This window comes from Balaenoptera physalus, assembly GCF_965194825.1.
Source record: "Balaenoptera physalus genome assembly, chromosome: X".
Classification (NCBI taxonomy): domain Eukaryota; kingdom Metazoa; phylum Chordata; class Mammalia; order Artiodactyla; family Balaenopteridae; genus Balaenoptera; species Balaenoptera physalus.
Genome location: NC_138903.1, coordinates 13,614,054 through 13,632,109, shown reverse-complemented (window position 1 = coordinate 13,632,109; position 18,056 = coordinate 13,614,054). Strand labels below are relative to the sequence as shown.

Sequence of the window (18,056 nt, the reverse complement as noted above, 5' to 3'; positions counted from 1 at the left end):
GACTCCCTGCAATTGAATTTTTTTTTTTTTTTTTTAGAAATTTCATGTAATGTCTGAAACATTTATATTAACATATTTCCATACAAATACAAATATAAGATTTTTAGAAATTTCATGTAATGTCTGAAACATTTATATTAACATATTTCCATACAAATACAAATATAAGATTTTTAGAAATTTCATGTAATGTCTGACTGCAATTGAATTTTGCATTAAGAATTTGCAAGAGACCTAGGAGGGAAGCCTGTGTGCCCTGAAAAATGCATATCTTGTGTGTTTACCTTTTAAAGATAACTATGGTTTAAAACAGATAAAATATATAAAGTTAACATAACTTTTTCCCCATATTAATCTTTTAAAGAATTTTATTCATTTCCTAGAGCATATATGCTTCCCTTCTCCAGAGAAGGCATGCACTCTAGAAGCAATGCCTTTACCCCTTCTTTTTTAAGAGCAGAGATATGCCCCCAAACTTACACATACAACTCCAATCCTATCTTTTTCCCTACTGAATTTATTAGTTATTTTTAATTGTGGTAAAATACACATTAAAATAAAATTTACCATCTTAACCTTTTTCAGTGTATAGTTCAGTAGTGTTAAGTATATTCATCCAACCTTATCTTGCAGATCGGATGACTAGCATACTAATGAAAGAAATATACTAGTAAATGTAGTATTGAATTTGAACACAGGCATAGGCAATTAAAAACGTTCCACGTATTTACAAGCAAGGGCAACAGTGGCATGGATTCCTCAGAATATGTAGAATTATCTAGGTTTTAGCCTATTTGACAGGTTTCTCTCCCTATTACAGCAAAAGTCTTCTAAATGTTTATTTATTTTATTATTTATTTATTTTATTTTGGCTGCACCAGGTCTTAGTTGCGGCATGCGGCTTCTTAGTTGCGGCATGTGAACTCTTAGTTGTGGCGTGCACGTGGGATCTAGTTCCCTGAGCAGGGATCAAACCCGGGTGCCCTGCATTGGGGGCGTGGAGTCTTACCCACTGGACCATGAGGGAAATCCCTGCAAAAGTCTTCTAAACCACTGTATAAATTAGGAGATTTATGTTGATGACCTGCCTTGCACAGAACCTCAACTAATAAAGTTCAGATAGTTTTAAAGGGAAGTCAAGATAGTTCTGTCATTGTGGAAAATATTATTGTATTCTATGAAACAATGTACAAACAATTCAAAATAATACTATAAACCATAGACTATTATATTACTAGCCTTTTGAAAAGTATTTCTGTAAATGGATCATGAAAGAATTTTAAGTTCTAGGCACTTAAAGCTTTTTCTTTAAAATATTCTGCATATGCTTTCTATATGATCAAGCCTTTAAGTAAAACATCTGACTTTCAGAAATGCAAAAGGATTTCCGGATATAAGTAAACCCTTGTGTTTTTAGGATTACAAAATATTTTTTCTTTTTTTTAAAATAAATTTATTTTATTTTTATTTATTTTTGGCTGCGTTGGGTCTTTGTTGCTGCGCGCGGGTTTTCTCTAGTTGCAGCGAGCGGGGGCCACTCTTCGTTGCGGTCCATGGGCTTCCCATTGCAGTGTCTTCTCTTGTTGCGGAGCACGGGCTCTAGGCGGGCAGGCTTCAGTAGTTGTGGCACGCAAGCTCAGTAGCTGTGGCTCACGGGCTCTAGAGCACAGGCTCAGTAGTTGTGGTGCATGGGCTTAGTTGCTCCGCAGCATGTGGGATCTTCCCGGACCAGGGCTCGAACCCGTGTCCCCTGCCTTGGCAGGCAGATTCTTAACCACTGCGCCGCCAAGGAAGCTCACAAAATATTTTTTCTGTATTTTAAATTGATAGTAAGTAATCATATCCTGTACTAGTAATGACAAGTGAAAATCGAGGCAAATATACCCATTGAGAAGGCCTTATAAAAGAATACACATTCATGTTTTAAAATAAAATATACCTAAAACCATAGCCAATGCTCAGCCAAGAAGTACCAATCTGGGTCCTGTGGCTGTTTCTGAAAAGCCTGCATTCGGGATGGTCAGTGTCTGTGCCTTACCAGTTGTTAAATATTTTGATTATCATCCCTACTTATAACTCTGTAGAACCACCAATTGATAAACATATCAATAAAAAGACAGCTCAAAAATGTCACACATAAAAAGACATTACAATTACCAGCAGGTTGCTATAAGAGAAATTTGTGTCTCTTGCTGGTACTTCAGTGATAAACATCATTATCAATAAAAGTAAGAATTTGTTTACCAAAGAGCTTCCCTCAAAGACTAAGGAGCGCTGCCATACCAAGAAAGGCACATCCATAATTATTAAATGCAGGCATTTAAAAGAGTCTAGTTAGCAACTTTTAAAGAACTAGTACATATTTAAGCAAGATACCACCTAGATAATGGCGTCTAAGGGGGTACTTGGCTGGTAGACGACTTGGGTTTTGCTTGTATGTTCAGCACATAGTCGTGAGGGAAGGATGAGCGGACAGTACGGTTCAATAGGGGCTGAAGGGGGCGGAAGTTGTCCACCATTCTTTTCTCTTTCTCCCCCTCAGAAGTGAAGAGCAGGGTCCGAAATTGCTCAAGCTAGAAACAGAAACAAGAAGCATAAATAATTTCAATAGAAAAACAGCTTTACTTCATGAATAAATTACTTTCATTTTTACTACCCTGAAACATTCGTCTAAAATTGGATACAGAAGGAGGATTTACTTCTGGGCAGGAATCCCTTCACTGCTGGGCGGGGAATAAAATGTTGTGTGAGGAGAGTAGCAGGAGGTGGTGAAGCCAGCGAGGCACTTGGGATCCAAAGACTGGCGGTCAAAGGCCCTGTCCCCCACGTATTAGCCATGTGCCAAGTCCAAGTTACTTCATCTTTGGTTCTCAGAAACCTCATCTTTAAATGGGCAAAATAGCCAGGCTACAGGATAATAAAAAAAAGGCTTGATGCATATAGTAACAGTGCCAAAAATGTTTTGTTTTTTCAAAATTTAACTGAATCCTTAACATAAACAACGTAGTCTTGATTGCTTACCGCACCTGGGCATTGCGGACAAGGCAATGCAGGTGGAGGTCTTAACAGGCAGTGGGATGCCTCCTGCCAGCACTGTCCAATAGAACTCTCCACGGTGAAGGAAAGGTCCTATGCAGTGTTGATTACAGTAGCCACAAGCCACATATGGCTGGCTGCTGAGCGCTTGAAATGTGGCCATTGTGACCAAGAACTAAATTTTTAATTTAGTTTCAATTTAAATGTATTTATACTTAAACTTAAATGCCCACACGTGTCTTGTGGCTAAGGTACTGAACAGTGCAGCTCAGTATAAAAGGAGTGATCCCAAATCAAGGGCTTGTTTTCCAGTGTGGCAATAGCATCCATCAGTAGCCCCTTGGCTTTCTGAGCAACCATGTTATAGAACACTTGACTTCAAGCCAGCTGGAAAAGCTCTTCGTAGCATTTTTCCTCACTCAATCAGGCACACTGTAGCTACAGAGAGGACAGCCTAGGGCACAGCAGGCAAGCATGGGAAGATTTGTTTGGATAAAAGACTTCAGGCCAAGTAGACCAGGGACAAGCACCAAACACAGTGACCGTACTTGCAAATCACACATATACCCTCATTAATTAGGAACATGTCTGAGTAGTTTATTCTTATTTGGCTAATTGCAAAAGATTAGAAATAGCCCAGGTATCAATAATACATTTCATTGGAGCTATAAAATGGGCTAGTATATAGCCATTAAAAATGATATTGAAGATAATGTTTATTATCTATAAAATGTTCCACACATCACCGAGTGAAAAGAGCAACAAAATGGCATGTACAGAATGATTCCATTTTGTTCAAAAAATTATATATATTTATATAGATGAAAGAACAGAAGGATTTATGTGTATCTGTATAAGTAAAAGACCAGAAGGATTTATCCAAACAGTGATTAACACTTAGTGGTAAGATTGTAGGTAACTAGGATTATTGATGACAGCTAACATTTTTTTCTTACTGAATTTTCTGTGTTGAAATTTCATTTGAAAAGTCCTCACATGGGCCACTGACCCTCTGATTTATTTATTTAATTTATTTATTTTTCAGTGTTATGTCAATTTTTAAATATGAAGGATAGTAGCGGAATAAATGTATAAGCCACCAAGCCCAGGCTTATGAGCAAACTCTGAATTCTGTCATTTGTTTATGGTGGTTTTCATGACACAGAATTTTTTTAAAAATTATTTAGTCTACCTTACCAGTTGCTATCTCTGTGACTTCTGGTTTTGATATATGGTTAGAAAAGCTTCCTCCATTTGGACGTATGAAAAGATTTTCCTATGCTTATCCTAGTACTTTTATGGCAGTATTTTTAACATTTAATATGTCTGGAATATATTCTTGTGTAAGGTTTGAATGGTCAATCCAACTTTTCACCCCCAAATGTCTGCTCGATTGTCCCCATCGCTCTTACTGAATAATCTCATCTTTCCCCCTCACTGGGCTGAGATGCAACCTTTATCATAAACTAAATTCTCGTACGTACTTGGACATATTTCTCAATCTACAGTTTTCATCCTATGATTGATCTCTTTATTTGTGTACCAGTACAGCACTATTTAACTATTGAGGCTTTATAACTTGGTTGATTTAATCATCTTTCATTTTCTCTTTCACAATTTTCCCTGGCTCTTTATTTATACTTTTCTTTTAACACATGAGGTTAGAAGTAGCATATCTATTTTAAAATCCTATTGGTATGGGCTTCCCTGGTGGTGCAGTGGTTAAGAATCCGCCTGCCAATGCAGGGGACACAGGTTCAAGCCCTGGTCTGGGAAGATCCCACGTGCCACGGAGCAACTAAGCCCGTGCGCCACAACTACTGAGCGTGTGCTCTAGAGCCCGCAAGCCACAACTACTGAGCCCGCGTGCCACAACTACTGAAGCCCACGTGCCTAGAGCCCATGCTCTGCAACAAGAGAAGCCACCACAAGGAGAAGCCCACACACCACAACGAAGAGTAGCCCCCGCTCGCCACAACTAGAGAAAGCCTGCATGCAGCAATGAAGACCCAACGCAGCCAAAAATAAAAAAAAATTTTTTTAAATAAATTTATATTAAAAAAATCCTATTGGTATATTTATTGGGATTACATCAAATTTATGAAGAATAAACAATTCATGGCCAATAACAACTTAAGGAGAATTGACATCACAGGTGTCTATGATGTCTTCCTATTCAATAACATGGAATGAATTTTATCAACTCGAGTCTTTTGTGTTCTTCAGAAATGTTTTAAGTTTTCTTGTTAAGCTGATTCCAAGGTATTTTGTATTTTTTTTTCCATTATAAACAGCATTCTTTCTTCCATTATATCTTTTTTAAAAATTTATTTATTTTACTTATTTATTATTTTTGGCTGCGTTGGGTCTTTGTTGCTGCGTGCAGGCTTTCTCTAGCTATGGCGAGCGGGGGCTATTCTTTGTTGCAGTGTGCAGGCTTCTCACTGCAGTGGCTTCTCTTGTTGCAGAGCACGGGCTCTAGGCACATGGGCTTCAGTAGTTGTGGCTCGTGGGCTTCAGTAATTGTGGCTCGCGGGCTCTAGAGCGCAGGCTCAGTAGTTGTGGCGCTCGGGCTTAGTTGCTCCGTGGCATGTGGGATCTTCCCAGACCAGGGCTCGAACCCGTGTCCCCTGCATTGGCAGGCGGATTCTTAACCACTGTGCCACCAGGGAAGCCCTCCATTATATCTTTTAACTGATTGTGATTTATACATGTCCAGTGTACTGATTTCTAGAAATTAATATTGTACTCCACTAATTACTGAATTATCTTTGCAGTAGTTCTTTTTATTGTTTCTCTCATTTATTTTTTCTTTTCTGGTCTAATTACATTGACTACTTCCAAAATATAACTTCAGTTAAAATTTAACATAGTAATACTCTTTTCCGTATTAAGCATACTATATACTTTAGAACTGAGATCAATCTCTTTTATCAAGTTAGGGAAGTCTCCATACATTCCTATTTTATTGAAAATTTTTTAAAAAACTGAATGTTGAATTTTGCTAGTGCTTTTTAAGAATCTATGGAAATGATTATTTTTAAAATATATTTAGATTCACTGATATGATGAATTAATATCATTCGTGATATTGAACCATCCTTGCATTACTGGAATAACTACTACTTGGACAAAATATATATTTCTTTTTTTAAAATTTTATTATTTATTTTTGGCTGCGCTGGGTCTTAGTTGTGGCATGCGGGATCTTTTTTTTCAGTTGCGGCATGTGGACTCTTAGTTGCAGCATGCGGACTCTTAGTTGAGGCCTGCATGCAGGATCTAGTTCCCTGACCAGGGATTGAACCCGGGCCCCCTGCATTGGGAGTGCGGAGTCTTACCACTGGACCACCAGGGAAGTCCCTTTTTTTTTTTTTTTTTTTTTTTTTGAAAGAGGGAAGGGAGGGAAGTTTTTGAGAACCAGGAATCCAGACAGGAACAATGAGACAAGTTTTTTTTTGTTTTTTTTTTTAAATTAATTAATTAATTAGTTTATGGCTGTGTTGGGTCTTCGTTTCTGTGCGAGGGCTTTCTCCAGTTGCGGCAAGTGGGGGCCACTCTTCATCGCGGTGCGCGGGCCTCTCACTATCGCGGCCTCTCTTGTTGCGGAGCACAGGCTCCAGACGCGCAGGCTCAGTAATTGTGGCTCACGGGCTTAGTTGCTCCGTGGCATGTGGGATCTTCCCAGACCAGGGCTCGAACCCGTGTCCCCTGCATTGGCAGGCAGATTCTCAACCACTGCGCCACCAGGGAAGCCCCCCCCCCTTTTTTTTTTTTTTAAATTGGAGTATAGTTGCCTTACACTGCTGTGTCAGTTTCTGCTATACAGCAACGTGAATCAGCCATATGTGTACATATACCCCCTCTTTTTTGGATTTCCTTCCCATTTAGGTCACCACAGAGCAATAAGTAGAGTTCCCTATGCTATACAATAGGTTCTTACAAAGTATATATTTCTTTTAACGTACTGCTGGCTTCTGTTTCTAAAATATTATTTTAGCTTTTTTTTTTGGCCATGCCGTGCAGCATTCGGGATCTTAGTTCCCCGACCAGGGATCGAATCCGTGCCCCCTGCATTGGGAGCGTGGAGTCTTAACCACTGGACTGCCAGGGAAGTCCCTATTTTAGCTTTTTAAAAAATATATCCTTCAGACATACCAGTCTGTAGATTTTTTTTTTTTTTGGTCTGATCTTTGGTGGGTGTTGGTGTCAGTTATCCTGGCTTCATAAAAAAGGTTCTGGAACCTTTTGTTCTTGTGAAAATGCTTTGTGATTAATTAAAATCCCATAAAGCAAGCATAAGCAAATATTATTGCAGTTCAGTTATGTTATGAATTAAATAGAATTTGTGTATTAACACAGTAATCACCGCTTAGTTGCTAAGGAAAAAATAGACTCCAGGGTCAAAACAACTGACTTAAAATTTCTGGACAGACATTGTTGGGTTCTGCTTTTATCCTGAGGTTCCATAGCAAAATTCCCTTAAAGATTTTAAAGGGTGTGAGCACATCCATTTTCAGCCTTCATTCTTCCTTTTAAAAGGGTCTTGTTTATATAGAGATTCATATTTATATATAAAATATACAATGCATAAAACATATGTCATTGTCAAATATGGAAGTAAAAAGCTTATGTTTCCTAAGTTTTACCTCTTCTCTCTAGTTAATTTGAAGCATTTCCTAATTCATATCCAAATTAACACAAGATGTTAGCACATTTTAATAAAAATGTATGAGCATTACAAGATGTTAAAAACTGATGCCAAAGTTTGAGCCCAGCCTTGTTTTAAAGGGGCAGACTAGAATTTCCTTACATAGAAATGTGGAAAGAACGTACCTGATCATGATCAACCTCTATAGGCTGCTTCTTAATGATCCAAGTGACAGACTCAGAGAGTGGCGGGGTAGTCAGGGACCCTGAGTAGGTCCAGTAATCTGGGCAGGTAGGCATCAGACAGGAAGGGTCGAATGACCCAAATTCCACAAGCATGTCCTGGCCAAGAGAAGGGGTCATCGAGTTATCATTTTATGGTGAAAACCACTCAGGAATCAGATGATGTGGTGATGATTCTAGGGGAGTCTGAGGACCAGCAGCGGTCCACATGAGCTCCAGGTATCTCCGGGCACCTTAGGACAGAATCATACCCATGCTTTGTTCCTGCAATTAACCATGTATTTCTGATAGTCCTCAGTGGGAACACAGCAAAAACCATTTTCTCCCTCCGTTCTAGTGAGCTTATAGCAGGTGGTCTCCTCTGAACTCTTTGGGAGGCATTAGGTGGTAGCTGGTGCATAAACAAGGAGGCTTTTCCTTTTCAAGAGAGACTAATAGAATTCACCTTTCTAAAATGCAGTGCAAATTAGGAGGAGACAGGATCCTGGACAGAGAGAGGGACAGAGGGGAACAGGGAGGGAGAGAGAGGAAAGGAGATGGGGGTGGGGTGGGGGTAGGGGAGGGAGGAGGAAAAGGAGGGAGATGGAGAGGGAGGGCAGGGTGGAGACATAGGCAGGGAGGGGAGGGAAGACAGACTTCCAGAGAGCAGCCCCTCTGGGATTCTGAATATTGAACAATTAACCTTGACGGCTGGAAAGAGGTGTCCACCCTGAAGGATGTGGGTAATTGTTCTGTAAAGCTGGACAAGCCAAGTTTCTGTCAGACTTTTCTGTGCTCCCTGCCTATGGGAGGTTTGCTAGAGCCCAGAAGGCTGCCCTGAGTGTTTGCACAAGGACTGAGAAGGAGCAGGGGTCGGGAGCAGAGGAGGGGACTCGTTATGTTCCTGAGTCCCTGAGTGCTCAGTGGCATGGCAGCCAAACCAGAGCAGTCCGTGCCCAACAACAGAATCACTTCTGTCCCCTGCAGGGTATCCCAGGGCCAGGGGCTCTCTCAGCACAAGCATCATAAAAGACAAGTTGTCTTAAAGGGCAGCTTTCAAAGAGAACCTTAATTACACTGAGGCGAATTACCTTTTCCCAATTCACAGTGCCTTGTTAGTGTCTCCGCTCTGAGACTGAGACATAAACTATATTTCAAGTGATTTAGGAAAAAAAATTACCTTGTGCTTAACTGATGGCAAAATATCCACCAATTTCTGTAGCTCTTTATGATACTTGCCTAGCTAAAGAAGCAATGAGAAAATATTAACAACAATTGACATCTCACTTTTGAAACTGCAACAGAATGAATTAAAATTAACCACCTGGTGATTATATAAAAACAAACCAACCACACTACTTAAGCTACGATTAAACTGGTAATTTAGAATGTTTTAAGCATCACTGAATTCAATTAGACACACAACAAATGAGCAGGCTGTTTGCTGACAGGGTCAGCGTGCCTGCAGGTGAACGTGTCCTGCTCCATTTAAGCATCAGTTCTTCAATTAATACTTAAATTAATTAAAATTAAAAATTGTTCCACAAAGTAGCGACATTTCTTTTCTTTTCTTTTTTTTTTTTAGGAGCCACATTTCAAGTGCTCAGTTGCCACATGTGGCTTGTGACTGCTCTGTTGGACTGTGCATTTCTATACCATTTGAAATATATTCATAACAATCTTGTATTTTAAACATTGTCTCAATATTCTTAGAACTTAAAATTGCAGTGTTGTATCTTTTCATCCTAGGATACAACACATCACTTCAAGCTAGTAAGATTTTTTTTTTACCTTTAAAAATACTCCTATCACAGCCAAACCATTTTCTTCCAGTGCTGCATCCTCAAAGTTTTCAAATTTGACTGCATTCCAATGCACCAAGTGCAGCTGAAACACCATTAAAAGATGGTTTTACACATGACCATGTAGGATTGCTCCAAAACAGACAGCCTTATTCACATATGATATTTTACTGTGCTTCCTCACCAAAGATAAAGCCACTGAGAAAAGCACATGACAGTCTGGTGCAAAATGAGATAGAATTAAAGAACAGGAAGAAATATATGCAGGAGTAGTAATTAATGCTACTTTGGAATAGAGGGATTTATTTGGGGGAGAAAATTTTATATACATATATATGTGTATATCTCCAAGTGAATAACATTTCATTGAGGGAGCAACATTTGTCCATTCCCATCCTGATTTGCCTGAAACACTCATATCCAAAATCCATTTGCATCTAAAGGAGAGATGTTTATATTGAGAGAAATAGATTCTCCCTATGCGAACTAGGAGTTGAAGACAAATTTGTTCAAGGGATAACCACTTAAAATGTGTTTCTTTTTAAGGTAACATTTAAAACTAAATTAGGGGGAAAGTTGTGAAGAAAAAATTCTATTTCCTTTGGCTCCTTTTATTTCCCTACAAATCATTCCTTGTCCATTATTCACGAATCCTCACCTAGCCTCCCGAGTAACACCCTGAAGGTCATGTTTAACTTCTGCCTCTCCTCTCCTGAAGAGGACCCTGCCTCCAGGTCCTGTTGCTTTTATTTCCAAAATGCTTGTCCAAACTGCTTGTTAGGGACTTCCCTGGTGGCACAGTGGTTAGGACTTCCCCGGTGGCACAGTGGTTAAGAATCCGCCTGCCAATGCAGGGGACACGGGTTCGAGCCCTGGTCCGGGAAGATCCCACATGCCGCAGAGCAACTAAGCCCGTGTGCCACAACTACTGAGCCCGTGTGCCACAACTACTGAAGCCCGCTTGCCTAGAGCCCGTGCTCCGCAACAAGAGAAACCACCGCAATGAGAAGCCCATGCGCAGCAACGAAGACCCAACGCAGCAAAAAATAAGTTAATTAATTAAAAAAAAAAATGCTTGTTAAATCGTGCTCTTTTTCTCTATTTCTATTGCCACCGCTTTCATTTAGGCTCCTACCATTTCTCACTTGGGTTCATTTGGCCTGGTGGCCCTGCACTATTGCCTGGGTTATTTCTTTAGGCTATCATTTGAGCCTAGCTTAGAATTCTGGAAGAATTCTGTTTCAGGATCTTAAGGTTGATTTCTGCTATATTATTTGAAATGAGGGCAGTTATCATTTTTACATGTATAAACTGGGAATAATCAAATATGCCCCCAAGAGAGCTACTTAGCATTTATAGGAATTACCTGATTCTTCCCGATGATTTCTTAGAACTAGAAACTCAGAACTATCCCCTATTCTCCACTGTTGTCACTGTTCCCAAACTTCTCAACTTACCTCTGCTGGGTAACATTTGCTGTCCACAGTATGCTCGGAGCCCCAGGCATCAACGGCCCCCCAGTGAAAATGGAACTGCTTTAATCGGCAGTTGTGTTCCAGGGGTCCTCCCTTGATCACTGAAATGAAATGGCACATCCAACAATTCAGGGGACAGTTTTTCATGTCGTGGAGGAATGTGGGGGAAAGGTGGAATCTGTGGGTGGACCTCTATATGAACTGTCTTAAATGGAGCACACTGTATCATATACCAGTGTTTATAAACTTGATTTCCACACAGTTAATACATGTGTAAGGGCGAGACCTGCACTCTGAATGGCACCAAGATTTAACTACACTCCAAGCTGCATACAGTTGTTAAAGGCCAATTCTTGCCTTAGTTTTATGTTCTATATTTACTGTGCCCAGTGTTTTTTATGCACAATAAAATGCAAATTTCTCTCAGCATATTTATCTAACCCAATCTCATAAAACTGAAATATGGGTACAAAAGATACTCTCTTTTTTATGCACCGATACTTTGCTTTTCAATTTTTGAAGATACTAGCGTTTCTTTTCCTTACGTTGAAATGGAAAAGGAAATTTGCAAGTCAAAAATTATCACCCATCTCCCTTTAGACAGAGTGAACAATGTGAGTCACCCACACACTTTACCACTGGTCTCTGCTGTGCTGAATAATAAATACCTTTTGTTTAGACTAGAGTTTTCTGGAACTAGTGAAATCAGTACATGATAGGGGAAATACTCAGTTTTGAAAGTCACCCTTCCTCAGGCTTTGGGTTGTGCTAATTTTTTTTTTTTTTTTGCTTGAATTTGTTAAAGCATGTTGGTTCCTCATTTCTGCCATCTGATCAGACCCTGGCGATGTCTGTCCATGGTTAAACCATACAACAGCACGAAAACCTTCCATCTCATCTGTCTTAATGATTTTAGAGATTATTGCCTCATTAGTTGAATTTTATGTATGCAAATGATTGAGTACAGTCATCCTGAGGTCCAAATACACTGGATATGTCATGCAGTGGTCTACTGTATATTTTACCGGCTTTCATAAATATTTTACATCATTTCCTTTTTTGAAAAAAGAAGTTTTGTAAGAGGTGAGCAAAGATACCAATGACTACTTTTCTTTGAGGGGCAAGGGAAGTGCAGAGAATAATACCACATGATTCACTAAATTAATAGGAGGATGGTACGAAAGTGTAGTGAAATAAACATAAAATATCTTCCAAAAAATTCTTGTTTTTCTATGCCAGCTCCATATTGTGAGCATGACTTTGGCAAATGTTCAATATAATCTGTTGGAATGAAATTGAAGTTCTGGTCCCAAGTTAAGTGACCAGGGCAGAGGAGAGGGCCAGCATTTCCCTCCTATCCCCAGAAAAACACTGGCAACATTTCCTGGACACTTACTGTGCGTCTCCTCCAAAGATGATGAGCAAAGCCGAGAGGAGATGTCACCTCTGGGTGGCTGCAAGAGTGGGGGGCAGAACTGGTCTTCAGGTGTGTTTTGATTCACCCACACAATACTAAACACATTTTTCACTTCATTGCCAACATTTAAAGCTGGCTGATTTCACATCAAAATCCACATTTCCAACTTAATGAGACGCCGTGCCCATGTTGAGCACAGGCCTCCACCAGGTGATAAGAGGCTGGATGGGAGAAATGGCTGCCCCTTTAGATGGTCCCGCCAGTTCTTCACAGTGGCTACCGCTGCCATTTCTCTTAGACGCTCCCAGCCTGGCCTATTCTCATTACTTCTGCAGCACTGTAGGTACATCTGCGTCTGTGACCCCTGGGAGAGATGTTAGATACCAGGCATCTGACTTGGGCTCTTGCTAGCTAGAAAAATCATCACATCGCTATATGTGCTGGGCACTATACCTATATGAATTGTATGGGGGAGAGGGGAGACAGGGAGGTAGTCTCCTGTATGATGTGGTTAAGAGCATGCATTTTGCAGGAAAAGGACTTCAGTTTGAATTAACTGGCTTTGTGTCGTTAGTCAGGAGTGTTGGCAGTTTCTAAGATGACTCCCAGTGATCCCCAGTCTCCTGGTATTCACACCCTTGTGTAATCCCCTGCCCTGAGTGTGAACTGGACCTTGTGACTTGCATCTAAGGGCAAAAGTGATGGGATGTCACCTTTAAGATTAGTTTACAAGAACACACCGCTTTCCATCTTGCTTGCCCTCTCTGACTCTTCTTGCTTACTTGCTCTCATGAAGCCAGTGGCCATGTTGTGAGCTGCCCTCTGGAGAGGCCCACTTGGCAAGGAAATGAGGGTGGCCCCTGGTCAACAGCGAGCAAGGAACTGAGGCCCTGGGAGAAACTGAACCTGCCAACAGCCACTTGAGCGAGTTTAGAAGAGGATCCTTTGCCAAAGGAGCCTTGAGATAAGACCCCAACCACAGCTGACACCTTGATCACAGCCCAATGAGAGACCCAGAGCAAGAGGACCCAGCTAAGCTGTGCCCAGATTCCGAGTCTCTGAGGGTGGTCTGCAGAACTCTGTGAATCGGCTCTTGCCTGTCTCAGGACTTCCTTGTCTGCCACTTCCTTCATGCACTTTACACAGAGTAACACCTAGTACGAGCATCACACTGCCTCACACCTTCACCTCCACACGGAGCACCCAGGTGTCACCTCCATCAGGAAGCCTTCTCCCACCAGATCCCACTTCTCTCACAGCACTTAGCCCTCTTCATTAGCATCATCTTTTCCAGGGTCTGCCTCCCCACCACACTATAAGCTCCTTAAAGGCAGGGACCATCCCTTCCTCCTCTTTCCCATCCAGATACTAACCAGACCCGACCCTACTTAGCTTCTGAGATCAGACGAGATCGGGCATGTTCAGGGTGGTATGGCCGTAGACCCTTCTTCCTCTTTCTATTCTGAACACCGGGCATAGTGCCTGGCATTTAGTGGATCCTCCTTGAAACCAGGAACTAAAGAAATGCACTGTAAACTGTCTGTTGGGTTTGTTAATTGAAACATAATGGTAAATTCAGCAAGAGCGAGGAAGAGGGTGGGATCAGGCAGGGCAGGTGCATGGATGAGGGGCGGAAGTACAGTTGGCAAGAAACAGGGCATAGAAGGGAGACAGTGAATTAGAAAGCAGATCAGTCATAAGCTATATCAAATAAATATATGCTTATTTATTTGAGGTCACTGATATTTTGTTCTTTCTGTGCTTTAGGATGAGAAAAGCTTGGAAAAAATTAGATAACAAATATAAAACACCTAGCATAGAGTCAGGCTTCTAGTAAGCGATCTATGTAATGTTCACTCTCTTCTGTTGCCTTGAATGTGGAGGCGAAGGAGCTAGCAGAGAAAGGGCTGATGAAGGGAAAGGTAGTGCTCAGGACCCATGCAAATAAAAGCAAATGCAGGAAATGGGTGGGAAACTTGGGGTGATGGAAAAGTTCTAAAATTGGATTGTAGCGATAGTTGCACCACACTGTAAATTTACTGAAAATCATTAATTACATTGTTCTTTTTCAAAACAAGTAAATGTAGGACCAAAAATAGGGAAGCAGAACTTAAAATATTTATGAGGGCATTCTTACTAGGGTCAGAGGTGATGCCCTTTAAAAGTGTAAAGTAAGTGGAACAAGGTGGGGGGCAGGACGCACCCTTAGGAGAACAGCGGGACTCTTCTCTTTAATGCCTAGTGACATTGTCGATGAGATTGATTTCAGAGGAGGTGATAATTTACAGGGATCATCCACAGGACTCAGCCCAAGCATAATTTAGTGCCCTTCCTCACAATATTTTGTATCCCTCACATGCACTCATTAAAATCAATAACTGTGTCCTATTCAGGGAGCCTAATGACAAAACAGTACCCAGCAGAGGGCAGTGGTATGAGACGCTCACACCCCTTCTCCTATTATCCTCTCCTTTTCTGTAAAGTGGGTTGTGATGGCCCCTCTTTCATTCCTGATTTTAGTAATTTGCATCTTCTCTCTCTCTTTTTCTGTTGGTCCACCTAGCTAAAGGTTTGTCCATTTTATTGATCCTTCCCAAGAACCAACTTTTGATTTCATTGATTTCTGCTCTGTAATCCAACATAGGCATTTTCATCTATAAATTTCCCTCTAGACACTGCTTTAACTGCATCCCATAAGGTTTGGTATGTTTTGTTTTTGTCACATACTTTCCCCAGCCCCTTTCCTTGTATGCTTTATCCCCAGGTCTTTGTAAAGCACAGTGTAGCATCATTTCCTACTTTTTTTGAAATTTAGAGACATTGATATTTATTAGACCCTTTCTTTTCTAGAATTAGAATTGTTTCTTGCCTTTCTTCATTACTAGGATGTACTTCTTTTCCTTTTTCTTTATTTTTTTATGTTCATTTACTCTTTCTTCCTCTTTGAATGCTATTGATTATTTTGCAACAGCATGGAGAAATAGCAGTGAAGAATAAGCAGGAAATAGGAGGCAGTCACTGAAACGTGGAAGAAGAGAGAGAGAAAGTTAGGTACTTATTAAAGATTAATGGTATCCTAGAATAATTATTAAAGCATAATGAAAAAGGGCTGTTTATTTGGTCCTTCCTGACAAAATAAGTGGAGAATTAGCAACATCTGTACAATTTTTCTTGCATATTTTGTAAAAATAGTGTGACCGACTCATCTAGGGAAGGTAAGATCAAGGAATGATTTAGTTAGCTGTGTTTGGAGGTAGCTAAAGAACAATTATGAGGAAAATGTTGGTCACTCATTTTCCAAGTAAGATTGCCCAGGCAAATGGGTGGATAAGAATTCTTGAATCTATTATTCAAAAGAAAAAAAAAATGACTAAAAAATAAAACAAAAAGCTATTTGCCTTGAATGATCTTGGGGATTAACTCACTTGGTTAAGAAACCCATTAAATAACTTGCCAAGATTTGCAACTCGATTAAAATATTGGCAACAGATAGTCCCTAGTCTGTCAAAGAAATTAGAAGTCTGACCATTATTTAGGATCCTCAGAAGAAAGGAAAAAATGTTGCCAGGGACCTAGATGGGACTGAGACTCATTAATCAAGAGGACTGCTGCGCATGCAGAGTAAACGAATGAGAGTTGGTGTTCTAATAGACTGGGTCTGCCCGTTCTTCTAGTTCTGGCAGGAGTAATGGTAGAGCTCAAAAGGGAGACGAGTAGAGCTCACCATAGTGCAAGATGGCCATCTGGAAAACAGGAATTTAGCTTGCTGTTTGGAAGATTTCTGGAATCCTTATACACAATGTAAATAGATACTGATGAATCTGGGAGGAAAAAGTAATTTCTTTTTAGTTTGAGAAATGAAAGTAAGATGTTCGGGGTTTGGGGGGCATGTCATACCATGGAGGAGAAAGAGGAAGATGGGGGATATAGAGAAACCTAAGCCCTTAAGGACAGACTTGAACACTTCCTGAATCACAGCAGAGAGGTGTGTCAGAGGGCAGAGAACCAGAGAGAGAGGAATCCCATTGGAGGAGCAGTCTGTTTGCAGTTGGGCCAGAGGGCCATACCTAAGTATCAGAGCATCACTAGAAGAATGCAAAGAAAACCAAGATACAGTTGAGAATCCTAGACCCAGGATAAATACAGGAGTGAACACTTCCATTTATACTTTAAGATACACTTTTAACTTCATTCATTAACACTTTCATGGATGCATTTCTTCAACTTCATGAGAGGAATTCAAGTTTCTCAATCTCATCTCTATTGATATTTGAAGCTGGATAACTCTACGTGAATGCTGTGCATTGTATTGTAGGATCTTTAGCACAGTTCCTGGTCTCGGCCAACGAGATGCCAGTAGCACCACCACCCCCCAGTGTGACAACCAAAAAGGCCTATTGATGCTGCCAAGTTTCCCCACTCCCTGGGGAGAGAGGGGTAGCAAAATTGCCACTGATTGAGAACCATTCCTTAAGATACATTATTTCAAATAACAATTACTTCAGACAAATTAGGACAATTTGATACTATCAAATTCGGTTTGAAAAAAAAAAAAGAAACCTGCATAGAATTAATCACATTCTGTTTTCAATAGACACTAAAAGTTTCAGGTAAATTTTGAAATCATTAGATTAGTTTATATCTGGGTAGGCTAAAACAAAGATACAAAAGCAATATAATATTTGAATTTAAAAATCTCTTTTAAATTGTATTTCTTTTAAACTAGGTAACATTGTTTAACAAAATTAACAGAACACGAGTTTCCATTTTTCTTACATACCACTGGTCTTAACTAGTTAAGTCTATAACCTCATGCACACATTAGTATGCTTTTTGCCCCATTTCAAAGGTATTGTAACCTCATCAGTTAAATCTGATTAAATAATATTACTATCTAAATAAAAGTGTCTTGTAAAGTCAGCAAGCAGAGAAAATTAGTACATATGCAATACACATGCAAAAGAAACTGCTAGCAGAGCTTTAATTTCATAGCCTATCTTTATATCACTTATAGACTCTATATAGAGAGATATATATGTTCACTAATAAAAAATACTACCTATACTGGAAGAAAACGTTCAAAAAAACCAGAAGGGACTTTTTCCATACATTATAAAAGTCAGTCCAGTGAGTCCCATGCCACTGCTAACAAAAGAGGTCCCCGCTCCCACGGAGGCCTTGCGATGTGGCCTGTGCTGACATGAAACTGTCCCTTTAACTCCAGATGAGACCACAGACAGGTCTGGCTCTCACCTGACTTATCTGCAGAGTCTTCAAATTCCACGAGGAAAGAGTACCCATTATTCCAGACGTGGAGGCAGGTGGTCGGGTCGTAAGAGATGGTGAGCGGTTTTAAGCCAGGATCGTAGACACTGTCCCTCCACCGGATGTTGATGGGCGACTGGCGGTCACCCCCCGGGACCAGGTCCACGCTCTCCCAGAGAGGTTGCACTA

At 40.4% G+C, this 18,056-nt stretch overlaps 1 protein-coding gene and 1 long non-coding RNA gene across 9 annotated transcripts in view; one reads left to right on the top strand and one right to left on the bottom strand.

Moving 5' to 3' along the window:
* LOC309652986 overlaps positions 1-18,056 on the top strand; it is a 28,552-nt gene that overhangs the window by 4,435 nt on the left and 6,061 nt on the right. The gene's annotated exons all lie outside the window — the stretch shown is intronic.
* CA5B (carbonic anhydrase 5B) overlaps positions 1,453-18,056 on the bottom strand; it is a 30,841-nt gene continuing 14,237 nt past the window's right edge. For 6 of the 8 annotated variants that reach the window (XM_082447225.1, XM_082447223.1, XM_082447222.1 and 3 more), the window contains exons 3-8: positions 17,856-18,053; positions 11,168-11,286; positions 9,700-9,795; positions 9,089-9,151; positions 7,873-8,028; positions 1,453-2,573 (exon numbers count right to left, since the gene is read on the bottom strand). In XM_082447225.1, the coding sequence (XP_082303351.1) occupies positions 2,394-2,573; positions 7,873-8,028; positions 9,089-9,151; positions 9,700-9,795; positions 11,168-11,286; positions 17,856-18,053 (812 nt within the window). In that variant the 3' untranslated portion in view covers positions 1,453-2,393. The remainder of the gene's footprint in view (positions 2,574-7,872; positions 8,029-9,088; positions 9,152-9,699; positions 9,796-11,167; positions 11,287-17,855; positions 18,054-18,056) is intronic. The other 2 variants (XM_082447219.1, XM_082447221.1) reach the window with 2 other exon arrangements.